Source organism: Loxodonta africana, chromosome 11 (genome assembly GCF_030014295.1).
Source record: "Loxodonta africana isolate mLoxAfr1 chromosome 11, mLoxAfr1.hap2, whole genome shotgun sequence".
NCBI lineage: Eukaryota > Metazoa > Chordata > Mammalia > Proboscidea > Elephantidae > Loxodonta > Loxodonta africana.
This window is the reverse complement of record NC_087352.1, coordinates 82,888,801-82,909,922: the sequence shown is the minus strand read 5'-3', so window position 1 is coordinate 82,909,922 and position 21,122 is coordinate 82,888,801. Positions and strand designations below refer to the sequence as shown.

At 38.2% G+C, this 21,122-nt stretch overlaps 1 protein-coding gene across 1 annotated transcript in view; it reads left to right on the top strand.

Moving 5' to 3' along the window:
• Positions 1-17,253, top strand: part of TAF4B (TATA-box binding protein associated factor 4b) — a 144,080-nt gene extending 126,827 nt beyond the window's left edge. Inside the window, exon 15 of the mRNA XM_003406347.4 lies at positions 15,438-17,253. Coding sequence (XP_003406395.2) covers positions 15,438-15,605 — 168 coding nt within the window. The 3' untranslated portion in view covers positions 15,606-17,253. The remainder of the gene's footprint in view (positions 1-15,437) is intronic.
• The last annotated feature ends 3,869 nt before the right edge of the window (positions 17,254-21,122 follow it).

Here is a 21,122-nt window from a genome sequence, read left to right as displayed (position 1 = left end):
TGCTGGTGGGAAAAGTGATTGGTAACCCATTACCAAACATGAGTTAATTTCTCTGTGAATTTTGCCCATATTAGGTGTTTAGCTAATGTTATTGTTGAAAACCCAGGTTTACATGAAAAGAAATGAATAACTGCCTGAGGTATATTTCCAATGGTACCTTCTAGTGGTACTTAGAGTACCATTTTTGAGTTCCTATTTAAGTATTTTCTCCAAGCATCTCATAGCATATTGAAGATAGACATAGGTTAATTTTGCAGTTTAGCTTATTTGTTTTGATTTATCAGAATGTGCCAATATTTTTTGTTGTTGAAATTTAATTCAAATACAGTATAATTCACCATTTTAAAGTGTACAGTTCATTAATTTTTGGAATATTCACAATGCTGTGCAACCATCACCACTATTTAATTCCAGAACATTTTCATCACCTAAAAAAGAAACCCCATACCCATTACTAGTCACCCTCCTGGCCCCTGGCAAATGTTAATCTGCTTTCAATCTTTATTAATTTGCCATTTTGAGTGTACAGTATATAACTTTCTGTTTCTGGCTTCTTCACTTAGCATGTTGTGAAGGTTCATCCATGTTGTAGGCAGTACTTTATTTCTTTTTATGGCTGAACGATATTCCATTGTATGGATATACACTACATTTTGTTTATCCCTCTGTCCGTTGGTGGACATTTTGGGTTATTTCTAATTTTTGGTAAAAACCAAAACCAAACCTGTTGCCTTTGAGTCAATTCTGACTCATAGCTACCCTATAGTACAGAGTAGAACTGCCCCATAGGGTTTCCAGGGAGCGGCTCGTGGATTTGAACTGCCAACCTTTTGGTTAGCAGCCGTAGCTCTTAACCACTTTGCCACCAGGGCTCCAGTTTTTGGTGGGCGATGCATAAATAATGCTGCTATGAACATTCATGCACATGTTTTTGTATGAACAAATATTTTCAGCTCTCTTGGGTATCCCTAGGAATAGAATTGCTGGGTCCTGTGGTAACTCTGTGTTTGACTTTTTGAGGAACTTCCAAAGTGCTTTCCGTAAGTGGCTACCACTTTACATTCCCACTGGCAATGTATAAGGGTTTCCAGTTTCTCTACATTCTTGCCAATATGTGTCATTGTTCTTTTTTCCTTTATTATAGCCATCCCACTGGGTATGAAGTGGTATCTCATTATGGTCTTGTTTTGCATTTCCCTGATGACGAATGATGTTGAGCATATTTTCATGTGTTTATTGGCCATTTGTATATCTAGTTTGTGGAAATGAAGTTCCATTTATCTGTTTTTTTCTTTGGTTGCTTGCACTTTAGGGATCACAGTCTAAGTAATTGATGCCTACTCTAAGGTCACAAGATTTATAGGTATGTTTTCTTTTAAGAGTGTTTTATCTCTTACAATTAGGTCTTTGATCTATTTTGAGGTAATTTTTTATACATTGCAAGATAAGGGTCCAACTTAATTATTTTGCCTGTGGAATCCAGTTGTCCCGGTAGCATTTGTTGAAAAAAACTATTGTTTACCCCATTGAATGGTTTTGACACATTTGTCAAAAAATCGTTTGATCATAGGTGTATGGGTTTATTTTTGGATTCTCAGTTCTGTCAGTCTGTATGCCTGTTCTTTTCCCACTACCATACTGTTTTACTTTGTAATATATCTTGAAATTGGGAAGTGTGAGTCCTCCTACTTTGTTCTTCTTTTTCAAGATTGCTTTGGCTGTTAAGCTACCTTTATAATATTAAAATTGTGAACATATGATGTGTTTTCATCTGGTCTTTAATTTCTTTCAACAATGTTTTTGTAGTTTTCAGTGTACGATTCTTTGACTTCTTTTGCTAAATTTATTCCTATGTATTTTATTCTTCTTGATGCTGTTGTAAACTGGTGTTTTTTTCATTTTGTGATTGCCCATTACGAATGTATAGAAATACAATTGATTTTTGTATATTTATTATGTATCCTGTAACCTTACTGAATGTATTTATTAGCTCTAATTTTTAATGGGGGTTGTGTGTGTGTGTATCCCTTAGGATTTTATATATATAAGATCATGTCAGTTGCAAATAAGAGGTAGTTTTACTTCTTCCTTCTAATCTAGATGCCTTTTTATTTCATTTCTTGCCTTATTGCCCTGGCTAGGACCACCAGCACAAGTGAATATCCGACATCCTTTTCTTATTCCTGATCTTAGGGGAAAAACCTCAAATCTTTCACTTCTATAAGTGTGTTAGCTCTTTCACTTTTAAGTGTGATGTTAGCTCTGGGTCTTTCATAGATGACCTTTTTAAGGTTCCCTTCTATACCTAATTTGTTCAGTGCTTTTATCATGAAAGGGTGTTGACTTTTATCAAATGTTTTTTCTGCCTTTATTGAGATGATCCTTTTTTTTTTTTTTTCTATTAATAAACTATGTTACATGGATTGATTTTCATATGTTGAACCAACCTTGCATTCCTGGAATAAATCCCACTTGGTTGTTGTTGTATAATCCTTTTCATATACTTTTGGCTTTGGTTTGCTTATGTTTTGTTGAGATGTTTGCATCTATATTCATAAAGGATTTGATCTATAGTTTTCTTGTGGTGGTTTTGTCTGCTTTTGGTATCAGGGTAATACTGGCCTTATAAGTGAGTTAGGAAGTTGTTATGGATTGAGTTGTGTCCCCCAAAAATGTGTGTCAAGTTGGCTAGGCCATGATTCCCAGTATTGTGTGATTGTCCACCGTTTTGTCATCTGATGTGATTTTCCTCTGTGTTCTAAATCCTGTCTCTGATGTTGAGGCAGGATTAGAGACAGGACTCAGTCTACAAGATTAGGTTGTATCTTGAGTCAGTCTCTTTTGAGATAGAGAAAGCTGAGCAGAAAGACAGAGGGACCTCATATCACCAAGAGAGCAACGCAGGGAGCAGAGCGCGCCATTTGGACCCGAGGCACTGTAGAAGCTCCTAGACCAGGGGAAGATTGAGGACCCGGACCCTCCCCCCAGAACTGACAGCTTTCCCCTGGAGCTAGCACCCTGAATTTGGACTCCTAGCCTCCTAAACTGTGAGAGAATAAGTTTCTCTTTGTTAAAGCCATCTGCTTGTAGTATTTCTGCTATAGCAGCACTAGATGACTAAGACAAAAGTGTTCCCTCCTTTGTATTTTTGGAAGAGTTTATGAAGAATTGATGTTAAACGTTTGGTAGAGTTCACTAGTGAAGCCATCTAGTTCTGGGCTTTTCTTTGTCAGAAGCTTTTTAATTATTATTCAGTTTATTTTTTGTAGGACCATGTGCCAGTTTGATTAATCTTTTGCTTCTTAGTATCAGGTGTTATGTGGCTTTGTATCCTTTTTTCATTCTTTCATCTTGCCCTCAATGTCCTGTGCATATATGAGTGAAGTACTAGAAACTTAAGGAACCTTTGTTGTCACTAAATAGTTAGGATTTGATTGCAACATAAAAGACATGTTCACTTATTAAAACTCATAAAGATAATTGGGTAATACCTGTTTGATTTAGTTTAGAATGTGTTATCCAAGGAGATTTTAATGGTTTGCCACTCTGCCACAAAGGACATCTTGGGTTGTTCATAGAGTTCTGACTATGACAGGTCATCGGCTGGATTTATCACACCACACAGTAGTTTGATTTTTAACATCATGTCTTGTATGTTGTAGTCCATTGCTTTTAACTGTTCTCAGTGGCAGTATTTGGTTGCTCTAATTAGGAATTTCAGTAAAATCAGTTATTCTTCATCCCTCCAAGTCAGTCTTATATATAGCAAATAAAAGCAAGTACATTTTTTTTCCTAGTTAGAGATTAAAGTTAATTATTAGTTAAATTATTAGGTTTGGGAATAAGATGGTGTAGGGTCAAAAAACCAAACCAACCTATTGCCATTGAGTCGATTCCGACTCATAGCGACCCTATAGGACAGAGTAGAACTGCCCCATAGGGTTTCCAGGAATCTCCTGGTGGATTCGAACTGCCAACTCTTTGTTTAGCAGCTATAGCACTTAACCACTATGCCACCAGGAAACCCTGGTGTAGGGTAGATTGTTATTAGATAATTTTTCCTACTGCTTAAGTATGCTTTTGGCCATTAGCTTTCAGGCCAGTAGTTCTCAGCTGGGGGCAGTACCTATTCCTTTGTGTGTTTGGAAATCTGTGGAGTGTTGTTGCTTTGTCACATTGACTGGGGGAGGCAGGGACTACCATTAGCATTTGGTGCCTGGGGAGCAGTAATGCTAAACACCAGGCAGTGTGAAGGGGCAGACCCACCAAGTGATGCTTTCCCAGTTTTCTGGTACCACCCCCATAGAGAAATACTGATATATAAATTTCTCAAGCATTTTGATAATACTTATCTCCTGAGTTGACCATATCCTAGCATCTTCTACCAAAAAACCAAACCCAGTGCTGTCAAGTCAATTCCGACTCATAGCGACCCTATAGGACAGAATGGAACTCCCCCATCGAGTTTCCAAGGAGCACCTGGCGGATTCAAACTGCTGCCGACCCTTTGGTTAGCAGCTGTAGCACTTAACCACTATGCTACCAGGGTTTCCAAGTGTCTTCTACAAAACTCTTTTATTTATTTATAATGAATTTTTCATGTAAGTATTGGAGTAAACATTTCTTTGTCTACATTCTATGTAGCTGCCTTAATCTTTGGTGCATCTACCTAGTAGTAGATATAGAATTTTAACATCACAGTGGTTCTCAGACTTTTTTGCTCAATTACATAAGACAGTAGAGAAGAGTAACCATGCCCCTTTAGGGAGAATTTGAGGAAGGCGTTCACACAGCAGTGACTTTGAAATTTCAATTTTAAACTTAAAATTCAAATGAATTTTGCATTTGATTTTTAGATCAAGGTGTAATTTATATACAATAAAATGTGCTGGTTTTAACTGTAAACACTACACCCAGTCAAGATACAAAACATTTCTATGACCCCAGAAAGTTCTGTCATGGCTTTTTTCAGTCAGTACCACCTCCACCTTCTCTGCAATTGCTGATCTAATTTCTATTAGCATAGCTTAGTCTCACCTGTTCTAGAACTTATAATTACTCTTTTGTTTCTGAATTTTTCCACTCAGCGTAATGTTTTGAGATTTATTGACATTGCATGTATCAGTAGCACATTCCTTTTTAGTGTTTAGTATAGCATTGTATGAATACACCATAATTTGCTTATCCATTTAGTTGCTGTTAGACACTTGGGCTATTTCCACTTTTTGGCTATTATGGATAAAGCTTTCATGAACATCCTTGTATAAGTCATTTTTATTTCTCTATAAATATATAGAAGTGCATCTGTTGGATCATAGGATATAGGTGTATGTTTCACTTTATAAGGGACAGCTAAACTGTTTTTGAAGTAGTTGTACCATTTCACACCCCCTTTAGTAATGTGCCTTTATTTTCTTAATGTTGTCTTTCAGAAGATAGCAGATTTTAATTTTGATGAAGTCCAGTTTCTTTCTTGTATCATTAGTGCTTTCTGTATTCTGAAATCTTTCTCTGCCCTGTCCTTGTGAATATTTTTTCCTAGAAGCTTTATAGTTTAGCTTTTATTTTAGGTCTTTGATCTATCTTGATTTAATATTTGTGTATGTTGTGAGGTAGAGGTTTATTTTTGCTCATATGGATATCGTGTTGCCCCACCCCATATATTACTTTCCTTTTCCCATTGAATTAACTTATTGCTTATGTTGAAAGCTGTATGCGGAGATATACATACATGTTGTGTTCTGTTCACCTATTTTTGTGTATTTAAGCCAAAACTACAATCTCTTGATTACTTAGTTCTCATTGAGGTAAGTACCTTGTATTTTTATATGAATTTTAGAATCAGTTTGTCATTTCCTAAAAAAAGACTCTATTTTTTATTAAGATGTCACAGATTGAATAGTGTCCCCCAAAAACGTGTCAACTTGGCTAGGCCATGACTCTCAGTAATCTATGGTTGGTATTCCCTTTTGCGATCTAATTTTCCTATGTGTTCTAAGTCCTAATCTCTGCTTGTGGTTAATGAGGCAAAATTAGGTAATATTAAAGAGGATTAGGGTGGGATGTAACACCCTCACTCAAGTCACAGCCCTGATCTGATAAAAGGAGAGTTTTCCTGGGGTGTGACATGCATCCCCTTTTATCTTACAAGAGATAAAAGGAAAGAGAAGCAAGCAGAGAGATAGAGACCTCATTACCACCAAGCAAGAAAAGTCAGGAGCAGAGTGCATCCTTTGGACCTGGGATCCCTGCACTGAGAAGTTCCTAAACCAGTGGAAGATCAATAACAAGAACCTTTACCCGGAGTCGACAGAGAGAGAAAGTCTCCCCTGGAGCTGGCACCCTGAATTTGGACTTCTAGCCTCCTAAATTGTGAGAGAATAAGTTTTTGTTTGTTAAAGCCATCCAGTTGTATTTCTGTTAAAGCAGCACCAGAATAACTAAGACGGTGTTGAGTCTGTAGACCAATTTGCAGAGAATCGACATCTTAACACTATTGAGGTTTCCAATCCATGAGCCTCGTAAATCTCTCCATTTACTTCTGTCATCTTTAATTTCTCCATGTAGTGCTTTAGTTTTCAGGGTAGAAGTCTTTCACATCTTTTATTACATTTATACAATTCAAGAGATTATAAGTATTACCAAAATGCTTGAACAAATGCCAACTGGTGGCAGCTCGGTGGCGGTGAGTAGATGAGATAAATTGTTAAAGGGTTTAGGAGTAAGCCACCAAGGGACTTTACCTTTCTGTTTTCCCCCCAGATTTACATGAGAGTTGGTTTTTCTATTTCTGCAAAGAAGGCTATTGAAATTTTGATAGGGATTGTATTGAATCTATATAGTTTTCATTATAGATGTCTTTCACGTCCCTGGTTAGATTTATTCCTAGTTATTTTAGTCTCTTAAATGCTCTTGTAAATGGAATTGTTTTCCCTAATATCCCTTTCAGATTTCTCATTGCTGGTGTATAGAAAACCACCTGGTTTTGTTTGTTGACCTTGTATCCTGCAACTTTGCTAAATTCTTCTATTAGCTCTAGAAGTTTTATTGTGGACTGTTTGGAATTTTCTATATATAGGATCATATCATCGACGAATTGAGATTATTTTACTTCTTCATTTCTAATCTGGATACCTTTTATTTCTTAATGCTCTCACTGGGACTTCTAATATGAGATTGAATAGACGTGGTAAGAGCAGGCACCCTTGTCTTGTTCGTGATTTCAAGAAGCTCTCCGTCTTTCTCCGTGAAGTGTAATGTTGGCTGTTGGCTTTTCGTATATGCCCTGAGTCATATTGAGGAATTTTCCTTCTATTCCAATCTGCTGTAGTGTTTTCATCAGTAAACAGTGTTGGGTTTTTTCAGATGCTTTTTCTGCATCCATAGAGATGATTATGTGGTTCTTTTCCTTTGTTTTATTGATCTGGTGTATTACATTGATTGATTTTCTAATGTTGAACTATCCCTGCATTCCTGAAATAAATCCCACTTGGTCATGGTGTATGACTCTTTTAATATGCTGTTGGATTCTGTACTCCAGTATTTTGAGGATTTTTGCATCTATATTCATCAGAGATGCTGGCCCGTACTTTTATTTTTTGTGGTGTCTTTGTCTGGTTTGGGTATCAGGACTGTTTGCTTCATAGAATGAATTAGGGAGTATTCCTTTATTCTGTATATTTTGGAAGAGTTTAAACTGTATTGGTGTCAATTCTTCTCTAAATGTTTGCTAGAATTCCCCAGTGAAGCCATCTGGTCCATGATTTTTTTTTTGGGGGGGGTCGGGAGGTTTTTGATCCTTGATCCAATGTCTTCACTTGTTATGGGTCTGTTGAGACTTTCTGTTTCCCTGTGAGTCAGTTTGGGCAGGTTGTGTGCATCTAAGAATTTGTCCATTTCATCTCAGTTATACTGTTTGTTGCCATACAGTTATTCATAATATTGTCAAAATTTTCTTTATTTCTATGGGGTCAGTTGTAATAACCCCTTTTTCATTTTTTATTTTGGTAGAGTAATGGTTTTAAGTATTTTGAATTTGGGAAACTTGGAGCCCTGGTGGCGCCGTAATTAAGTGCTTGGCTGCTAACCAGGTCAGTGGTTCAAACCTACCACCCACTCTGCAGGAGAAAGATGTGGCAGTCTGCTTTTGTAAAGATTTACAGCCTTGGGAACCCTTTGGAGGCAGTTCCGTCCTATCCTGTAGGGTCCCTATAAGTCGGAATTGACCAGAGGGCATCGGGTTTGGTTTGTTTTTTTTATGGTGCATTCAAGGAGTCCTGGTGATGCAATGGTTAAGTCCTCAACTGCTAACTGAAAAGTTGGTGGTTCAAACCCACCCAGCGGCTATGCAAGAGAAAGCCCTGGCGGTCTGCTTCCATAAAGATTACAGCCAAGAAAACAGGGGAGTAGTTCTTTTCTGTCACATGGGGTTGCTATGAGTCGGAATTACCTCGACAGCTCCTAACAACAGCAACAATATAGTACTTTCTGTTGGTGACTTCACTAGGAGATTGCACATTGGGGTCTGGAATTTAGGAGTTCTGTCGGAGCCCTGGAAACCTGGTGGCGTAGTGGTTAAGAGCTATGGCTGCTAACCAAAAGGTCAGCAGTTTGAATCCACCAGGCGCTCCTTGGAAACCCTATGGGGCAGTTCTACTAGGTCCTATGGGGTCACTATGGCTTGGAATCGATTCGATGGCAGAGGGTTTGTTTTTTTGTTTTTGTTTTATTGGAGCTAAAGATGTGGGTGCTCATCAGCATATAACAGGCAGGGACAGGTGGTTATATGATTGTCATATATATCTTAAGTGATTTGTTATTTGAGGATACACGGTGACTGGTATTTTCTCTGGAGAATTAGAAATTCTCAGTAGAATGTTAATCTGTGGCTGTGATATTGCATAACCATAGTGTATTGTACTATAGAAAATTTGATGTAAAATACATTCCCTTTTTCTTGTCTGTCCTCCTTTCACAGATATTTAAGGTAATATTTTACAGAAATGCCAACCTGTAAAAAAAAAATTTTTTTTTTTTTTAAGCATGGTCAAAATACATTTTTCTCTATTTTTCAGGGAGAAATAGTAAAGTTGATTATTAGCACAATAGGGTTTACAATAATAACTTTAAATATGTTAGCACATTTATGTGTCTGTGTGACGGTGGCTGGCCTTCTTCTTTTTGGTTCTTTCCTTCCCACACAACCCTTAAGACCTGCTGGAACTCTGAAGAGGAGGGATTTAGGGACCATGCAGCGATGGAAAGATTAATTTTCTTGTCAAAGCTGTAGCAAAACATCGTGAGATCTGGGAGGTAATTTTTTTTTTAACCTGTGTTGTATGTTGTTGTGTATCGTTGAGTTGATTTTGACTCATAATGACCCTATAGGACAGAGTAGAACTGCCTCGTAGAGTTCCCAAGGAGCAGCTGCTGGGTTTGAACTGCTGACCTTTTGGTTAGCAGCCGAGCTCTTAACCACTATGCCATCAGGGCTCCAAAGGTAGTATAAAAAACCTGTTTGATTTGTTAAATACTCCCAGAAACTTTTTTTTTTTTTTTTTGGTAAAAGGGTGTGTAATACAAAACCCATTGCTGCTGAGTTGATTCCGACTCACAGTGAACCTATAGGACAGAGTAGAACTGCCCCATAGAGTTTACGAGGAGCAGCTGGTGGACTCAGACTGCTGGCCTTTTGGTTAGCAGCCGAGCTCTTAACCACTACACCACCAGGGTTTCCATATAATACAAGAAGTGATGAAATACCTGCTTGCCTGTGTCCTCCTCCTTGGAGAGTTTTTTCCTTCCATTGTGCATTTTTATTAGGGTAGGGCAGGTGCATGACACCTTTTAGCTTTGATTTTGGGGTCATTTTTTTTGTCAAAGTGTCTTGCAATAATCAGTCATGAAACAAATGGTATAATTTCTGTGTCACACAAACTACAAGTTTGTCTTTATAATTACAAAAGTAGAATTGGAATTCAAAATGGATAATTTTAAATTACATCAGTCTACTTATACATATGACTTCTGGAAAAGACTGTTGAAACACAGATATTTAGGAGAGACAAAATTCTAGGACAGAAGTTACATGCAGGGCTGTCAGTATTCTGAAATAACTCAAAAGGGATACAGTAAAGGTGATAAAAACTGGAGATCTGTTGCTTCCAGAGTTCTGCCTGTTGACCAGCAGAGGGCACTCAGTCTTGAAGCTGAGCATTTTCTGCTTTGTGTTTACCTTAAGGCCTAGACGCTCAGGTCTTTTGAATATGAATTTTCAGGGTTCTTGTTTTACTGGGTCACACATCCAGTGCACTTTTATTTATCCTTCCTTCCAAGACTTCAAAGATGTTTGATTTTTGTTCTGGAGCCATATCGGCTACTCCATCCTGTTCTCCACATTTTCTCCTTAAAGTTTCAAAGACTTGAGACATCCCGTAAGAGCTGCCATGGTAGCACAGGATTAGGACTTAGTGAAAGTCAGATAGAGAGTCTGAAAAATGTAGTGAATCTTTGCTTCTCAGTTCCTCTATTTAAAATGTCCTACTATGGGTGTTTGTGCTTGGTTAACTAAGATTCAGGGCCACATTTGTGTTTTGGTAGTCTTATGATTCAGGGAATAAGGTTTACTTTTCGCTTTTAGAGACAGTATTTATGAGCCTCATTGATCCTGAAAACAGCAAGCTCCTCCCCAGTTTGATTGGAGGGTCCTAAGAAAATCAGCCTGTCCCATGATGTATCTTCATCTGCCTGCCACCGGTCTGAAATACCCGTTAGTCTTCCTTTTAGTTTTAGGCATTCAAGGCTCCATTAAAATTCAGAAATTTCACTGGGAGGGACAAGATAATGTGGCAGCACAGATTGTTTCTAGTAGTTAGCCAATCATTTAGCCAGAACGTGACAGAAAAGGGCATGGGCAGTGAAGTTTAACTAGTTCTAACTAGGGAATGGGAGGAAAGGCCTCAAACTAGGATTCTACTGTTTCCCGTTTAAAAACCTTCAATGCCTCCCAACTAATTATGATAAAAAGGGTCAACATTTATAGAGCGCATGCTATGTGTCAACTTTGTATAGAGTCCAGTGTTTTCATTTAATTCTCAAACCAGCCCTATGAGATCATTACTGTCACTGTTGTGCTTTTGCAGATGAGGAAACAGAGACACAGAGACGTTAAGTCATTTGCCTGAGGTTGCTTATGGAGGAGACAGCCACTTTTCAAATCTCCAGTTTCTCCCCCATAGTAGGTGCCTGGTAGCCCAGATAGCTTTTGAATTGAATTAGAGCATGGACTAGCGCGAAGCTGTGTTGCATTTAATGGTGGCTTTTTTGGAAACAGAAGCCTGTGTGAAGTCGCTGAGAGCTTCAGCAGAGTTATGAAGTGACTGGGTTCATAAAGTTGATGTGTCCGCTTCTGCCTTAGTATAGCTGTCGTCTGATTTACAAAGAAATGTGAAAAATACATGAAGAAACTTTTAAAGGTTTTACTTCTCAATACTGGCTTTGTTGAAGGGACGAACATTTGGAAGGCTGGTTGTTTTAGTTACTCTTAGTATCATTCCTAAAATGGCATTATTGTCTGAAATTGATAACTGATGATACTTTTTCTTGTTGAAGAGGAAGCGTTCTTCAAAAGTTTTATTATAATGAATGAAACTTTGTTTAGTGATATAATTTAAAAAATTAACGTGGGCTAACTTAGAATCAATCGATCTTGCTGTTTTCAAGTATGTTAACGTTAGGCTTGATTAGGCTTCCTAGAACATCTGTTGTATGCTTAGTAAGTGAATTATTTCTTTCATCTTCATTGAATTTTCCATTTTCTTACACCCTGTTCCTATCCAGGTGAAGAATCGAGATTAAGGAATAGCCACATTGTAGAAAGTCCATTGGGAAAACCCTGTGTTTCAGAAATAAACAGTACTTTGTCACTGGAGCCTTCCCCCGCCCCTGCATTACAGATTCTGGGCCCTTGACTACATTAGTGCTCTTTGGCATTGACAGTGTAGTGGGACAAGAAATCAGTGTATCAACTTCAGGGAAAGCACTTAGTGGGACAGAAGAAAATTAAAACTGACAGAGAAAGCTAGATTTGGGTTTTTATGGCTATCAATTACCCATGCACCCTCCATTCTCTTTACCATGGATAACTGAGAGGTGGCTGATTATTCAGGTCAGGTCATTGGGAAATAGATGAGTCATGAGTTGTAGGCTTTCCTAAATTATAAGCATGGGAATAAAAATACTATATGTTTATATCCAGGTTCAAGAAAGATTGACTTTCTAAGTCACTATTTGGGGAAGAGAATACTGTCACCTTTGTAAAGTTGTGAATTATGAAAGGTGTTTCTGCTGGGTTACTGAATGTCCCTTGGGGCTTGTTTCATTTATAACTTTGCCTCAGGCCTTCTGCAGCATCCTTTTGAAATGACCTCCTTCTCAACCCTGCACTGGCAGCTGCAGTACAGCTCTTTCCCTGGATCCTTCAGGCTGCTCACATGACAGCGTTAACTGTTACCCCTTTGTCTCTTACCCAGATGATTAGCTCTCTTTACGTCTTCTAACAATTTTGCCTTCTTTTCTTTCCTCTTTTTTCCCTGCTTCCTCCCCTTCTTTTAATTTCCTACCCAGGCAAGATTTTTTTGTAGCAATTTGATTTTTTATTGAAGTATAACCTTGATGCAGAAAAGTACACAAATCGTAAACTCACTGCATCTTCACAGTATGAAAACACCCGTGTAGACGGTACTTAGATCAAGAGGGAGAACGTCACCAGAACCTCAGAAAACCAGTGCTATCTCCTTCTCATCACAGCTCCTCTCCCGCAAAGGACATCACTACCTTGGCTTCCACAGCTGTGCCTGTGTTTGAACTTTATAAGAATGGAATCAAACAATATGTACTGCTTTGTGTCTGGGCCCTTTCATTTAACATGCTGTATAGTATTCCAGTGTGTGAATATACCACTGTTCATTCCGCTCTGGATGGGCTTTTGGGTGGTTTTCAGTTAGGGGTGTTATGAATGGCAGTGCTGTAACATTCTTGTAAATGTCTTGATGAACACGTGTCATATTTCTGGGTACTTAAATAGAAGTGGGATTGTGGAGACATAGTGTGTCCATTTAGCCATTTAATTAAAAAAGCCATATAAGGCAAAACAATTGATTTTAGGCAAACCTTTGGTAGGAAATATTTGTAAACATACAGAGATTCAACTTTAGCATAATGTATCTAATTTGTGGCTGAGGAGAGTGCCTCTAGCTAAATGAAGTATATAGTTCTAGACAGATCACCCCTGTGTAGAGCAAATTGCCATTCACTGCCAATGACAAGTTATACTAACTTTCTTCCTACTGTTTTTTACACAGTTTCCCAGAGCTGAGTTAGTGGGCCCATTCTGCAAAAATCTTACGGACATATTTTGATGGTAATTTATAGTAGTTAAGATTACATAAGTTACCGCACCTCTGAGTTGTGATGCCAGCAGGGAAGCATGCTATGGTCGTGCTGGCTGCCAGGCTTAGCTGAAGTTACAGGGGCTGAACACTTGTCTTTATACAAACAGCGTTCATTACCAAGGGCTCTGCAGAAGTGATGAGAGACTGGCTCTACACTGTAGATAGGCTCCAGGATAAGTAGCCAGGCATCTTGCAGCCAAGAATAATCTTTTTGTTCCTCTCTTCTAAAATGTGAAGTTTTCAAAATTTGTTCCATAGATACTTGTCAACAAGCATAACCTAGTCTGAGTATAGAAATATGTTTGTGGTATCCTATCTCTCAAAAACTGGGTAGTAGCTTTTAAGGAAATTTTATTTGACCATCAGAAAAGGTCCTTCAGTCATTCTGTGAACACGCATAGAATTCAGTTGACTGTGTTTTTGACCATGGTGTTTTGGAGACCTCAAAAGATTACCCTTCTTTCCATCAAAACAAAACCAAAAGCCCAGAAAGCTAAAGAGAGAAATTAAAATGTGGTACTTGTAAAAGAGAAGAAACAGAACCAGAAAATTTGCTTCCTATGTTACGTAAATGCCTCTTCTTGTGTAAGTCTTTGGATGGAGAAAGGAGAAGAACCTATCCTACTGAGATGTTTTTGAAGCAAAATATGGTAAAAATGAATTAGAGAATAAAAGATTCATTTTTACAAAATTATCCTTTGGGAATTCTGTGTTTTTCGTTTCTTTCAACTTTATTTTATATTTTAAACAGCAGTTTACAGACGTACTAACATTTAGAAACTGTCTTAATAGAAGAGTATTGGGTTTCTTTAATTTTTGAATGTCATTTAGAACTCATATTGGTTGCTCAGTTTTAAACCAATACATTCAGCTTAGCAAGTATTACTGATGAACTGTGTTGCGTGTACAGTGTACTGTGCTAAGCCCTAGAGAAGATAGAAATGATAGTCCCTGTCCTCAGAAAGCTTATGGTCTAGAGAGTACATGGCAATGGCAGGGGACGGGGGCATATACGAATTAGTATAATACAAAGTTAGGTGATTGCCACAGTGAGAATTCCATGGGTGGCTGGGCAGGTAACATTTGAAATGGGTCTTAAAGGATGAGTAGATTGGCCTAGAATGGCCTCCGCTGATTTCTGCCTGCTGGCAGAGGAACAGAGTAGCTGGAGTTAAGTTGCTTTGTAGAGGAGTAATGTGAACTAAGGCTGGAGTAAGGCCAGGGTGGTGAGTTTATACCTGATTTGGTGATAATATAGCACAGTGATTAAGAGCACTTGCTTTAAATCACATTAGAAGTTGCGTTCCAGCTCACCACTGCTGTGTGACCTTGAACAGATTGCTTAACCTGCCTGACCTCAGTTTCCTCAGTTGATAAATGGGGATAGCACCTGCATAACTTCTGCGATGTTGTGTGAAAAAAGAGATAATACGTGAAAAGTGCTTAACATAGATCTCAACCCATAACAAATTCTCCAGTAGCTACTACGGACAATGGGGAACCACAAAGGTTTTTGAACCATGGTGTGGTGGGATATGAACCTTGCAAGGCTTTTATTTTTATCATTGACATGCAAAAGACTGCACACATTTAAAGTGTACAGTTTGTTAGGTTTTTACATATGTATGTATCCTTGAAGTCATCATCACAATCAAAATAATGAATATATCCACCACTCTCAAACATATTGTGTAAGATTTTAAAGAAGGAAAGTTTGGTCTGCAATGTGTAGGAAAGATTGGCGTGAAGTAGAGCTCGAAGTGGAGAAATCACTGAAGAGGCTGTTGCTATGGCCCAGGTGAGAGAATGAATGAATGAGATCATGAACTCAGTGTGGTGGCAGTTTGCCTCCCCTGAGAGACTGGGCTGCTAGAGGACAGGGTTGAGTCTTCATTATATCATCTCCAGCACCTAATCCAGTACCAGAGGTATTCGCTTTATCAAAGATTCCTTATTTTAAACTGTTTCTCCCTTTATTTTGTTTAGGGCATAAAAGACAACCTTCTTGCTTCTGGGACGCCCAGCCTGACAGCCACCAAACAGTTGCTTCGTCCAAGAATCACAAGAGTCTGCCTCAGGGACTTGATATTCTGTATGGAGCAGGAAAGGGAGATGAAATATTCCCGAGCTCTGTACCTGGCCCTTCTGAAGTGACCACCCCGCTATCCATGCCAAGCCTTGCTGTTTACTGCCAAAGAAGATATAAAGAGCATTATTGCACTGTCCTGAAATGTCAGTTTCTGGAAAATAGTCACAGTTTGGAAGGCCATTGTTTACAGTTATAAACTTTTATTAAATCTTATGTATACATCCCATGGGATTCTTAATGACCAGAATTCAGCTTTGTCTCGTGAAAATCAGTTACGAGATAACAGTTTACACAGAAGTAGGCATCTGCATTTGATTACAGCAAGTTAAGGCCCTGTCTATTACTACCTGCTTTGCTTGCCAAAGTGTTTGCAACAGGTGAGGTATCTTTCCCCGATAACAGCCTAATATAACTTGCATTGGGATACAGGGGAAAGAAAGGAAGAGGCACCACTTACTAAGAAAAATGTGTTTAATCCTCTGCTGACCCTGTTTCTGGGTTAGCTTAGGTTGTCTGGGTTGGAATCAGAAGTTGCTTGCTAATTATGATGGCCGCTTCTGTAGCTGAAGGTGCAAGTGACAGAGCAGGGCCCAGGATGACTTCGGCTGGCTGAGTCCCGGTGTTGTCAAAACCAAGACAGATGGAGATGGTTTGTGCCTGAGGTTGCTATTCCCTGGTTCATATCACCATGTGCTGCTCCTGATACCAAGGGAGGGGACATCCTTGTCAGGGAAACCTTAAAATGGAAGCTGCTGAAATACCTCGATGAAAAATGGAAAAGGTAGAAAGTATTAGAATGGATGGTAGGGCACTGAGTTCAAACTGATAAGGGGAGATGAAAATGGAATCCTAACACAGAAACTGCTGCGTATGCCCGGGAGGAGCAGCGGTAGAAGTGGAAATTCACAGCAACCGGTATGTGTTTTGTTGAAGGAAAAAAATCACAACCCAACTAAAAAGGAAAACATCCAACATTTTCAAATTACAGTATTTTAAAAGGAAGAAGTTATTTTTTATTTTGTATTGTTTTAAATCAAGGATAGTTTTCGTAAGTTAGAGTTTTTATTGTTTCTTTTCTCATAAAATTTTAGTTACTCTTAAGTTTTAACATCTTGGTGTATTTAAAAAATCTGAATTGGTGATTAGAAATTTTTGACCTCTGGATTCTATACTTAAAAGGTAATGTCAGCATTTCACTTTTGGGGATCTTGGCTATAAATATACTATGAGAAATAATGTTACATATTCATCTGAAGAGGAGGCTGATATTTTGCAAATCTTTTTGTTTTTTTTTTAATCCCACCTGTGTGGAATATGCCTGGTGAAAAATAATAGCTATAGTTGGAATCGTATACATAATGAATGAATAAATCTTCCAGAAAGGTTTTAAAAACGGGAAAGCTATGCTTGTTAGAAAAAGAATTGAGGGGGAAAAGCCTGAAGTTATGTTGCTCTTCATCCCATTCTTCCCACTGGGACTGTTATGACCATATTCCACACTGTAGTATGTTTTAAATTAGCCACAGTTTTTGGTTCAGCAAGTTATTACATAAAATGCTATAATTATGTATATGTTAAGAGTACTTTGAAAAAAGATGTACACCCAAAGTTGGTTTTGTATATTTAAACGCTTAGCTTTATTTTTTGTAAAATGCAACATATTCCCATATTTGTGTATAATCTTATTGATCAGATGTTTAAAATTATTTCAAATACTTCATTAAAATAATTATTTTATTATAAGAATGACTTGGCTCAGTCACTGACTTTGAATACTGGTGTCATTAGCTCCTGAGGTGCTCTTCTCTGCTGGACGGTAGATCTTTCTTGGCTCTGATTGTTATTTTGGAGTGTTGGCTTTTGGGTTCTACAACCTCACTTTAGATCCAAGTCTGCTCTGTCACTTTCTTTGAAATAGTTGTAATTTTGCATGCTATTTGACTCACTAAGAAAGCTAAGATATTCATTATAGAAGTTGTTGGCCTATTGGAGTTTTCTTACTAAGATATTCTTTTTCAAAAGTTACCTTTAATACACATTTTAAATGATTGTGTTGTGAAATGTAAGGTGCAAAAAAACAAATACAGTATTTCCAACGTATTCTTCCTCTGTTCTCCAAATGGTGACCTTAAGGTAGATTTAATCCGACAAATCTACTCACACAGTGTTGCCAGTGTTTAATTCACAAAAATCTATATTTCCACTTTTCCAAAATTAGAAGATCTGGAATCATTAGGTATACTCTTTTGTATGGCAGCAAGCTACTGGAGCCAACCAGTGGCTGTCCACTTTAGATATGGGTGCATAAGTTTATCTCCCCTTGTGTAATACCTTTTAGCATAGGACTTTGTGACCCTTTGCCTTCAGTATTTTTCTTGGGTGATGAACTGAAAAAAGGAGCAAGTTGCAGAAATTCTCCATCTGTTTAATTTTTTAAAACAACTTTGTTGACATATTTCACATATCAAAATTCACCCATTTCATCCATACTCTCTTAATGTGAATGACAGACCTTTAGAATAGTCTCCTCCTCTTAAGAAAAAAAAAAATTTAATACTGTTTTAAAGCCTATACTTAAAACCTGCGTTTGAGGTAAATTTTGTTTCATTAGAATTTTGGTAGAACTTTATATAGAATTAAGACTATGCTAGTTATGTCACGGATACAACAAAGAATGCAGTCAATGTTAAGGCATATTTTGAAAAAATATGGAACCAAGAAATACTGATGAGGTTGGACTCTATTTCTTTGCCTAGTTGCACAGCAAACCAACTCAATGTTTATGCAACTTAGAGCTGGACAGGACTCCGAGATTGTGCAGGAGATAAAAGTGTAACGTATCACGTGTTTATACATGACCTGGCGGCCAGCTTTTATTGTTTTTAGCATTACTATCATTTCAAACACCTTCATGGGCTTCTCCGGACTGACGCAACTGTTTTTTTTTTTTAACATGGATGTGATTTACGTCTGATATCAACATCTTTTTCTCGGTGACTTTTAATAAACACCTCTTCATGACTGCTTTCATATGCATTTCAGTTGTATTGCGTTTGTTTAAACACCTCTTCATGACTGCTTTCATATGCATTTCAGTTGTATTGCGTTTGTGCGTTTGCCTTTTTGCTGAAGTTGTTTCACTAGTTGGAAATTGGTGCTCAGGAGAATATTTTTTTTATAGGAAGCATTTAAGAGGTTATGTTATACAAATAAGAAACTTAAAATCTTCACTACCATACTTGAATACTGACTGCTTAGGTGAGAGGAACAGATACGCAACAGTAATAGAGATGATGAGAGCAATTTTAATGGCAACTCTTTTCCTTTAAAATAATGTCAGGTTGACATCTTTCTACGTTCTCTTATTGTAGGAGGTATTGAGGAATAAGCTTATGGGTAGAGCATACACTCTAGAGCAAGACTGCCTGGCTTCCCACCTCAGTCCTGCCTCTTACCAGCTGTGTGATCTTGGGCACATTATTTAACTTCCCTGCACTTATGCTTCCTAACAGTACCTATCCATGAGGTGGTTGTGAAAATTCAATGAATTGGTATATGTACCGTATTTTTACACAAATAACACATGCCTTCTACTCCCTTCCCCTGCGAGATATTTTCTGAAGCTTTGCCGGTATGCAAATTTTTTTACATGTTACTGTAAAAAAAAATAACCGCACTTACAAAAATAGGTTGGCGAACAAACGTAGAAAGCACACGTTATTTGCATAAAAATACAGTCAAGCACTTAGGACAGCATATCACTTGTAGTAAACATTATATGTGTTAGTAATGGTTGTTTGATAGATAAATGGCATAGCTCTACTTCCTGCCCACCTCTAGTACTGTATTATTGATGAAAGTTGAATGCATGAACCTTAGTGTTTTATTTAAATACAATTAAGATCATGCAAAATTATTTTACATTGGGGATTGTAGGATGGGAGGCTAGGAGGAGAAAGGCGTGATACTATAGTGGAGACATTAAACAGAGTGATTCCTATATTCATGGTTTAGCCTAAAAAGTTTCTTGTAGGATTGGATGCAGTAAAGAAGCCATGCCATTACTTTCATATTTTCAGTTGAAAACATTATAGGTAATACGGTGAACATTCAAACCCAAACCCAACGTAATTCTCTTAGTTCCCATGTTTCCCTCCCTAGATTCAACCATTTTTACTAGTTTCATTATTTGCAAATGGCAGCTTATATACCTTACCCGTTTTCACAATCCCATTATTCTTAGTTGAATTTACACTACATTCCAGGCCAGAAGTCCTAGTTGAATCTTGATGTAATCTTTGGGAAAACAACACATGACTTTCTATTTTGTAAATTTCACTAGAAGAATCCTGTCACGTCTGAATGTGTCAACAGCGTCCCTCCACTGAGAGTATCATGAAAAGCAAGAAGGGAGTGAGGATTTCCTAAGGGAGTGGAGGTCAGAGGGGAAAGGTCATGTAAGGGAAGAACTGAGTGTTCAGTTTCGCTGACACCACCCACCCACCGGGAACACTAGTATCCTGGAAAACTAATTTGAATTCAGAGTCACTCCAGCATCTCTTCTGTAAGATTTATATTCGTCTTCAGTTAAAAATAATCAGAATAGGGATGATCTAAATTTGAGGTTCCCTGGAGTGATCCCTGATGGGACATCTAATACCCAAAATTGTCATTTAGCAAACTCTGTGTATGAGGCACTACAGGGAACAAAGATGTGTAAGACACAGCCCATGTCCTAGAGGAGCTCTCTTGTCAGATGGAATATGCACATAAACACATTAATAGTGCAAAGTAGCACAGCTGTATTCCAGGGAGGGGTGTAAATATTAGGTTCTCATAGATGTCCTTCCAAATGGAACAATTGTGGTAAATCCCTCACCAAACCAAACCCATTGTTGAGTTGATGCCAACTCGTAGTGACCCGATAAGTCTAACGGAGAATTCTTCCTTACCAATTCCAGCTTCCGGTGTTCGTTGGTGTGTTCTGCCATCGCTGCCTCCATCTTCAGGTGGCTTCTTCCCCTAGTGCCTCCCCTTGTCATCTCCTCTTCTTACAAGGACATCAGTCATTGGATTCAGGGCCCACCGTAATCCAGAAGGGTCTCATCTCTATTCTTAACTAATTACGTCTGCCAAGACCCTATTTCCGAATAAGGTTACATTCTGAAGTTTCAGGTAGACATGAATTTTGGGGGAACACTTTTCAACCCACTAAAGGAGTGTACTGTCTAAGATTTTATTCTCCTATTTTTCCTTTCTACCTCTGACCTCAATAACAGTGCAAAGGTTCTGGTGGTTATGATATAAAGGGGTTGCTTTTGCGACTCCCGCACTGGAAATGTGGAACCTTGAGGCCTGTCTAGGTGACTGTCCTTACCTTCTCTTCTACTTCAGGCAAGGCTCAGAAGTTCCTAGCAGGCAGGTGACCCTGTTCTGAGAAATACTCTTTGATGTGGCTAACACTGTGCCTTCATGGTGTTTGTAGTTTATTCAAGTGAAGCCCCCTTCAGAAGGCTTTTGTGGTTTTGAATACTATTTGCATGTTATGTTGACTATTCTTAAGGAAATTCTCCACTCTATGA